The sequence below is a fragment of the Eriocheir sinensis genome, chromosome 62, assembly GCF_024679095.1.
Source record: "Eriocheir sinensis breed Jianghai 21 chromosome 62, ASM2467909v1, whole genome shotgun sequence".
Classification (NCBI taxonomy): domain Eukaryota; kingdom Metazoa; phylum Arthropoda; class Malacostraca; order Decapoda; family Varunidae; genus Eriocheir; species Eriocheir sinensis.
The window spans coordinates 7924358-7933713 of NC_066570.1; the positions used below are offsets into that span (position 1 = coordinate 7924358).

At 44.3% G+C, this 9356-nt stretch overlaps 1 protein-coding gene across 1 annotated transcript in view; it reads left to right on the forward strand.

The window, feature by feature from the left end:
- LOC126986561 (WAG22 antigen-like) overlaps nt 1–2693 on the forward strand; it is a 10640-nt gene extending 7947 nt beyond the window's left edge. Inside the window, exons 3-5 of the mRNA XM_050842828.1 lie at nt 1–244; nt 311–1927; nt 2180–2693. The exon at nt 1–244 is cut by the window's left edge and continues 791 nt beyond it. Coding sequence (XP_050698785.1) covers nt 1–244; nt 311–1927; nt 2180–2490 — 2172 coding nt within the window. The 3' untranslated portion in view covers nt 2491–2693. The remainder of the gene's footprint in view (nt 245–310; nt 1928–2179) is intronic.
- The last annotated feature ends 6663 nt before the right edge of the window (nt 2694–9356 follow it).

Genomic DNA, 9356 nt, shown 5'->3' on the forward strand with positions numbered 1-9356 from the left:
TTCAGCATAGGCAACACTGGTGGACTGGGAGGTGGCTTGGGCATAGGTAGCCCCAGTGGACTGGGATTCAGCATAGGCAACGCTGGTGGACTGGGAGGTGGCTTGGGCACAGGTGGCACCGGTGGATTGGGATTCAGCATAGGCAACACTGGTGGACTGGGAGGTGGCTTGGGCACAGGTAGCCCCAGTGGACTGGGATTCAGCATAGGCAACACTGGTGGACTGGGAGGTGGCTTGGGCACAGGTGGCACCGGTGGACTGGGACTCAGTTTAGGCAGCACTGGTGGACTGGGAGGTGGTTTGGGCACAGGTGGCACCGGTGGACTGGGACTCAGTTTAGGCAGCACTGGTGGACTGGGAGGTGGTTTGGGCACAGGTGGCACCGGTGGACTGGGACTCAGTTTAGGCAGCACTGGTGGCACCGGTGGTCTGGGACTCAGCTTGGGTGGCCCCTTTGGACTGGGATTTAATTTAGGTGGATTAGGAGGAAGCCTGTTCTTTGGCAGATCCGGTAAATTAGAAGGTGGTTTCGACACAGACAGTGCCAGTGGACTGGAGGGTAACTTGGACACAGGCAGTACTGGAACAATTCGAGATGGTTTAGACACAGGTAGTACCAGAGGACAGGGAGGTGTGTTTACCTCCGTCACTGCCGATGGCTTGGACACTGGCAGTGCCATTGGAGTAGGTAGTGGATTTATCACAGGTGGTGCTGGTGAACTGGGTGGTGAGTTTGTCACAGGCGGAGCCGGTGGATTCCACGGAAGTTTTGACTCGGGAAGTACCGGTGAACAGGGAGGTGGCTTTGATAAAGGCAGTGACGGTGGACTGAGAGGTGGGTTTATCACTGGTAATGCTGGTGGACTGAGAGATGGCTTGAGCACAGACACGGCCAATGTATTTGGTGATACCTCGGCCACAGGTGGTGGTGGTAGACTTAATGAGGGCTTCCCAAGTGGGGGTGACGGTGATTTTGGTGGTTTTATCAGTAGTAGTGGCGGTGGATTTAGTGATGGCTTGATCAGTAGCATTGGCGGTGGATTCGGTGATGGTTTGGACAGCAGTGGCGGTGGACTCGGTGATGGCCTGGCCAGCAGCGGTGGCGGTGGATTCGGTGATGGCTTTATCAGTAGCAGTGGCGGTGGATTTGGTGATGGCTTGATCAGTAGCATTGGCGGTGGATTCGGTGATGGTTTGGCCAGCAGCGGTGGCGGTGGATTCGGTGATGGCTTTATCAGTAGCAGTGGCGGTGGATTTGGTGATGGGTTGGCCAGCAGCGGTAACAGTGGATTTGGTGACGATTCGGGCACTGGCGGTGGATATGGGGATAGTTTTGACAGTGGAGGCGCCCATGGATTTGGTAGTGGGTTGATCAGTGAGGGAGGCCGTGGCTCTAGTAATAGCTTGATCGATGGGGGTCCTAATGAATCAGGAGGGTTAGTCACAGGCAGTGCTGCTAAATCAAAAACTGACGTCAACGAGAATGTATTTGGAGAAGGATTCAGTGTTACAAGATTACCTGTTGAAATAGTGGATGGAATTAGTATAAGTCGTAATCGTGGTCATCGACAAGGTCGTCATCGTGTTACTGATGGTGGACGGAGATCTTATGGTGGTGACGGAAGGCATTCCATATATAAATCCGTGAGTGGCCGGAATCGTGGTGTTGAAAGAGGCCATGGTAACAGGAGACCTGCTATATTCAATTCAGCAAGAGGTAGAGGCCGTGATGGACGAGATGGAGATAGGAGATTTACTATTTTCAATGTAGAAAATAGTGAAGGTCGTGGTGGTAGAGGTGGTGGAGGCAGAAGGCTTACCGTTTCCAGCGCAGAATATAACAGAGGTCATAGCGGTAGTGAAGGTGATGGAAATAGAAAGGTTACCATTATCAAAGCTGAAAGGGGCCGAAGCCGCGCTCATGAAGGTGATGGAAATAGAAAGGTTACCATTAACAATGCTGGAAGGGGCCGAAGCCGCGCTCATGAAGGTGATGGAAATAGAAAGGTTTCCATTATCAGTGCTGGAAGGGGCCAAAGCCGCGCTCATGAAGGTGATGGAAATAGAAAGGTTTCCATTATCAGTGCTGGAAGGGGCCAAAGCCGCGCTCATGAAGGTGATGGAAATAGAAAGGTTACCATTATCAATGCTGGAAGGGGCCAAAGCCGTGCTCATGAAGGTGATGGAAATAGAAAGGTTACCATTAACAAAGCTGGAAGAGGCCGAAGCCGCGCTCATGAAGATGCCACTACGGTGACCGGCACTCGCTCTTCATTCAACCTGCCCTCACGAAGCTATAGTGGGGCTCGTACGCAGGGGTATAGTAAGGCTGCAGGTTCCAGCAATGAGCCGGGTGACGAGAATTCCTCAGGTCCTGTGTCATTAAAAGTCCTGCAACAAGTGACGGGAACCTCAGCAGGCGATTTGGAAGTGTACCCTGTCACTGCTGAGGTGCAGTTTAACCTGACCTCCGAAGGTAGTGCGAGGTGAAACAGCACTACCACTCCTAGTTTAGTACTTCTTTCTTCTTCATTTATATGCATTTTTTATATCACAATATTAGTACATAATTATGTTTTCTGTGTTATGTGTCTAGGCCAATGGGCCACATCTATTCTGTCCCGCCAGTGGTATTGGCGGTTCTGAAATGTTTTTTGTATTTAATTATTTTGATAAAAAATATAACTGATGAATATTTGTTTTAAAACCTATGTCAACTTTTTTGTAAAGAACCAAATATATTATTTCTTTATTGCAACTTCGAGGAACCCCTACTTGACACACGATGCTTTAGGAAGTGCTCTAGGAAAGTACTACTAGGGTACTGCGAATAAGGAAGAACTTTTCGTTTCCTGTGAACTCCACCTGATTTCCTATTTGATTGAAACTGACAAACATTCAGATATTTTCAACCGTAAATAGTATCAATAAGGCTGTGTCTGCCAGCAAAAAAATTGTAGAGTATAATTACTCATTTTATAAAATATTCCTTGGTGGATGACTGATGCTAGTTCGACATAAATTATTAACTAAAAATTCAACAGAGCTTCAGAGTTAACATATAAAAGATTAAATTTGTTCACCAGAGTGAAACACGTGCAGTTCTGAATATTTATTGTAGGAACCGCAGCAGTAGTAGTAGTAGTAGTACCACTCGCGAACGTAGATGTAGCACCTGCGCATTGTTAGTTCGTGATTGCGTGAAGATCAACTTTATGTTTTCAGTGATATATGTGAATGTTTGTGTATACAAAAACCCCTCAAGCCCTCTCATATGATCCGCAAACATGCCGATTTGCAGCGATAATCTACCATACAAGCACACGAAAGAACAATTTGTATATTAACCCTGGATGAGTATCGATATTTTCAGTACCCATATTGTATATCGTGTTGCACCTTTGCAACTGTGACTTTAACGCTTTAAATGACCACTTTAGGTATGTTGTACTTTAATGTTTGTTCTTTCTAAAATTACTTTAGACATTACTTAGTGCTAATAAGTGGTGAAAAAGACAATCAGAATGCTTTATGTACTTTATTACAAAGAATACAAAAAACTTCTACCTTATTTTAACTATCATTAGAAAAAAATAAAAATAAAATACTTATGTCCATACAAAAAAATAAAGCCTCTGGAGATCGGTGTATTACAGTTGTCTCTCACAGCCTGCACAGTCCCAGTTCTCTGCAAAATCCACGCTGAAAAATAGAACAGGTCAAACTTTAGTAAAATTTTCTCACCCTGTTTTTCTTGTTTCTTTTAAAAAAAAATTTTTGGGTACCTAAATATGCTTTAAACTTCATGAAAATTTTTATGTATACTACCCAATCATTGACAAAGCTACTGTGGAAGTTTCATGGAAATCGAAATAAGATAAGGTACTAAATAAATTATTTTCCTAGAGAGGGTCGAGTTACAGGGTCTTTTTAGGGGGGTTCAGAGATGCACAACATCCATATAACTCATTAGATACCAATGAAATGTACACTTGCATAACACACTCAAGAAAACTGGAAAACATAATAGTTCCTCACCCTAGCAACAGGAGGGGCAGAAGACAGAGTAGTGGGATGCACACACGGACTTCCCACATCCACTGCAGCAGACCCGGGTTCGTCCCTGCTCTCTGGTGGGGCAGAGGAAGCACCGCTGCCTCTTCTCAGTTTTCTTTTGCTTTGTTGCTGGCCTCTCCTCAGGTGGGACATTGAAAGTGTTACGTATGAGGCTACGCAACTGGATTCTGGGGCCCCCTCCTCCGTTTGGATGATCTCACTGCTGTAGAGGGGAGGAGTTCAGCAGAAGGCAGTGGTTGTGGGTCATCCACGTCTTCATCATCATCATCCAGCAACCCACGAGACGTAGATGGAAGAGGAGAGAACACACGGCCACGCTTGGGTCGGTGAGGGGTGGCAGGGGTGGCAGGGGTGGGCTGATCATCAGCAGGTGTAGAGGTGGAAGGCAGAGGTGTAGAGGGCTGGAACAGTGTCCTGCTACGAGTTGTGATGATGGCAGGAGGCAAGAGAGGTGTTGTTGTGGACACTGTAGGGGTGGGGTAGTCTGCTGTGTTTACAGAAGATAAGAGGTCAGGCGAGCGAGATAAGGTGGCGGGCTGGGTCAGAGTGGAGAGTGGAGGGGCCAGGTCGTGTATTTCTGCCTCTGCTGCCTCATCTTGTGGTGCAAAGTGTTACCATGTCTGTAGATGAAGGAAGCCTCTGGGGTGGCTGCAGGGCTTGATGGAGGTGGGGAGGGAGGTACTCCCGAGGTCCCCTTTTCAGAGGGCCTTGGGTAGGGTCATCTTCATCTCCTCCACATCCACGTAAACCTCATCCACCCCTCGTCAACCTCCCAGTTGTCGGTCCCATCCTCCCGTACTCACTTCCGTCCGAGTCATCCCACTCCAACAACTCATTTATCTCCTCGTCGGTCAAACTTGGCTTCGACATGATTTCTGTAAAACAAAGCAAAAAGCATGTCTTAGAAAAAAAAATCTTAAAAAAAAAAATAAGGTACATACCTCAATTCTGTAAATGGCATACGTCAGCACAATCACTTACGAACCCCACATAAAAATTTCACTAAGTTATTCCAACAAATGTTATTGTTATGAATTTTATTATCAAAACAATACGCATTTAAATGTACTTACATAACAGTCACAGCTTGTATAATGATGTTGCTGAAGTGCAACGCAAGTGGCTCATACACCATGAAGGGAGGGCGAAGTAGCACAGAGACCCTCACAGCTTGACAGCAGGCACCAAACTGAGGCGGCAGGCGAGATGTGGGGTGCCGACGCAGTTTAAATGCCCGCGCGCAGGCGCAAATACGCATTTAAAGGAAGTGGCGCGTTGTAAATATACAACATCGATACTCACACAGGGTTAAACAGTATAGTCTGATCATACTCGAACGATCTATAGCCTTTCAGATACCCATATTTCATCTCATTCAGGTACATAAAGTGATATCTGGCTCTGCAAGTGTCTATACATAATACCCAGGGAGCCAAGTGAAAAATCTGTCCCGGCGTGCTGTAAAACGTTGGCCTATAAAAACCCACTCTACATATACCTAGGATCATGATCTAGAGGGCCGACCTTCTGAAAAAGTTGCTGGAAATTTTTACCAGCCCAAAGACAAAAACAAAAATCGAGAATTCCAGCCACACCGGCACTAACTCGAACCTTAGTAGTGATGTTCTCTGCAGTGATGATTCAGAGCATGTATTTCTAACTTTTTTCAGTGTTTCTAGGTGTGCATGTGAGCTTCGTGGTCAGTGCATTGAGCTTGCGCTGAAAAAAAACTTCAATTTCAGTGTAATTATGATTATTCTATGCTGTGTTGGATCACCATTGCTCTGAGGCATTGCCTTGCAAGACCTACAAGTAAACAAGTAAGCATTGAAACAGGAGATGAAAATGTAGTTTTTGATTTGGCATTCGCTATTTTCTGTTTCCTATGCCTTCTGTTTTGTAGTATAGCTAGTGGTTGTGGGTAGTTACGTACAGCATGCGCTTTTTTTATTTCTTACAGGTTTCTATGCCGAGCAAAGGAGTGAAAATATGCGTGTTATGCACCTGATAGGTGCCCTGCGCATTATAATCCAGACCCAGATCCAGAAAACAATTGAAGCAATAGTGGTGTCTCTTACTGTTTTCGATGGTGCATGACTGCATGTGAGTTGAATGGTCAGGCTATTGAGATAATACAATACAAGATGGCGCCACTATAAACACTCGCCTGCGCCAGAACGGGCTGGGCCGACCATCAGGCCCCACCAGGAAGATGCCTACCGGCGTAACAGGCAGCGACGTAAAAAAAAAAAAAAAATAAATAAAAAAATAAAAAATGCTGAAAAACAAATCCTTTATCATTTTGCTCCTTTTCTATCTAACACTGAACGTTCACAGGAACAGATGAAGCAAATGTAGTTGTTGGATCTGACATTTATTTTTATGTTTTTTTCAATTTCTTTTGCTTTGTACTAAAGTGGTGGTGGGTAGTTACAGCATGTGCTTTTTTTTTTATTTGTTACCGGCTTCTGAAAACAAGATGAGCAAAGGAGTGAAAAGATGAGCAGCAGGAACAGTGTCTTTCAACCCGCCAAAAAGGCTGAGAGAGTCTGTGGATTAGTGTGGGTGTCCCATATGACAAGATTCGTCTGAGGTAAAACTGATGAACATTCAGATTACATCTGTACCAAAGTTCCTTGATGCTATGAATGTTCGGTAAGATAAAACGTACTCAATGCTTAAAGATGAAGTAAAAAATGAAGCACGGACCACAGACAAATCTCAGTGGCACAAAAAGTGTCGGAACTGGTATTTCCTCAAAATGAGTTACACCTAAGATGAGAAAAAAACGTCTTGGAGATGAATCAGCTCCCACCTGCAGTGCTGGCCAATCTTCAAGCAGCGCATCATCACTGGAATCACCAATCAAAACTACGAAATATGCTCCAGCATTTGATGCAAAAAAAAAAAAAAAGTGTCATATGCAACAAAACATGGCACCAGGGAAAGAAACCAACCAGCAGGATAACAACAAACAAAGCCAGCAAGCAATGCATGACAAGGCCAAACAGTTGGGCAGACGAGATATCCATTACAGACTGATTGGCCAAGGAAATGACATGGGAGCAAATGATATTTCTACCACAAGCCATGAATGAACGCTTTTAGAGCTACACGGATCAGTAAAGGTAGATCACTTAATCAGACAATGTAGGTATGACTTGGCTTTTGACAGTCTGATAGAAGAACTGGAGGTTCCATTGTTCGCGAAGAGTGGATTTCTAATTCAGACACTAGGAAATAGATACAGAGAAAAGTGCCTTGATATTGGTGTGAAAACAGCATCCACTTATCATTCTACAAGACTGAAAGGGAAACTGCAACAGAGGTTTGGTAAGAGAGTCTCAGTAATTGACCAGACATCAGGATCGGGCTTCATCTGTTCATCATCCATCCCACTAGGTGATGCTCTTGAGAAATTAAGAATTTTGGAAGCACAGTCGTCTGTAGATGAAAAGCAGCAAACCATGCAACATGCAGCAATTAAGTTTATTGAGAAGGGATATAAAAACTTAAAAGAAAGAACAGATGCACTTCCAATCACAAGAAGTATCATTTGAAGCTGCAGAAAAGGTTGTCCCACAGTCTGTCTTCAATTTTGTTGTCACACTTCTCTCTGACAAAAGAGAACTGCAGCAGTTTGATGACCTACAGGACCTGGCGACGGTTAATCCAACAATTAAGCAAAAGTCATTTGTACTGTCTCAGCAAATCTTTCACCATGTAGCTGGAATACCAACACCACTTGGCACTGCCACAGCTTACCATCTTTACAACCAAACACGCAGCAAATCACTTATCAACCTGAACAACAGACTTGGCCAAGGAATCAGCTATGACAGCCTGCAACGCCGATATTTTTTTTTTCTTACAACAAAACAGTGTATAAAAAAAGCCCGCTACTTGCCGCTCCACAACAGAAAATAGTATAGAGTGGCCAAAAGAGAGGTCAATTTCTGGTAGAGAGGTGTCTCGATACACTCTTCTTGATAGAGGTCAAGTCATAGGCAGGAGGAAATACAGACGAAGGAAGGCTGTTCCAGAGTTTAACAGTGTAAGGGATGAAATAGTGAATATGCTGGTTAACTCTTGCATAAGGGGTTTGGACAGTATAGGGATGGGCTAGAGTGGACAGTCGAGTGCAGCGGGACCGCGGGAGGGAGGGAGGCATGCAGTTAGCAAGTTCAGAAGAGCAGTCAGCGTGAAAATTTCGGTAGAAGATAGAGAGACAACACATGGCGGCGGAATTCAAGAGGTAGAAGACAATCAGCTAAGAGGAGGAGAGCTGATGAGACCAAGAGCCGATAAACAGAACTGAGAGCAATCTTTTGCATTGAAAACGTAAGTAGATAAAGTGTAAGGGACAAAGGCAACGATTTTCGAACCTATGGGGTTATATTAGTTTTTGACCTTCCAAAAATTTCCTGCAGCTTTTTCCCGGGGATGGCCCTCTAAAACATGTTCCTGGACACCTATAGATGTAATTTGCATAAGCCAACCTTTTACAGCACACCGGGACGAATTTTGGAAAAAATCGGGTTTGGCTCCCTGGGTATATAAGGAATTTTGATGTATTGCATGTATATAACATGGGTAGCCTAATATGCGAAATAACCTAGCATCGCATTCAACAGTTATTATTTATTATTTAATATTATTTCGATTATTAAGCGTTCTTTACATGCAGTACATTATTAAGATACCCTTTACTTGCACTTCCAGAGCAAGATGTCTTTTAATTTACTTAAAATGAGCTATCAATTAATGAATTTGAAAACCCATATAGATCGTTCGAGCGTACGTGACCATGTTATTTGATAGCCAACAAGCTAAGTCTATAATTATATACCAAGTCAAGTCACTCTGCTTCAGAACTGCAACCGGTACGCGCAGGGGGCGGTTTGGGGGCGGAGCAACGGGATGGCGTCACTTGAAGGCAAAAAAAAAAAAAAAGTACCCGCCAGTTCAGGGGTAACTAAAGTTGCGGCCGTGTGTGTACTTTGGATGTGCACGCTTGCCTTCTTTCACAGCGTGTTCAGGCAAGCCACTGACGAAAAAAATAAGGGTTAAGAACTTAAGATTCGTTTTAGTACCGTGCCAGTATTTCATTACCTACCTTATGAAACATCACTAGCTCTTCATATATCTTTTCTACAAACGTTCAACAATCATGGAAACACTTTCAAAAGCCAATTCAAGGACTATTTATTGTTGAAAATAGGGGATAATATTCACGAAAGCACGATCTCTTGCTGGCAGCTTTTGCTCGCGAGCAAGTC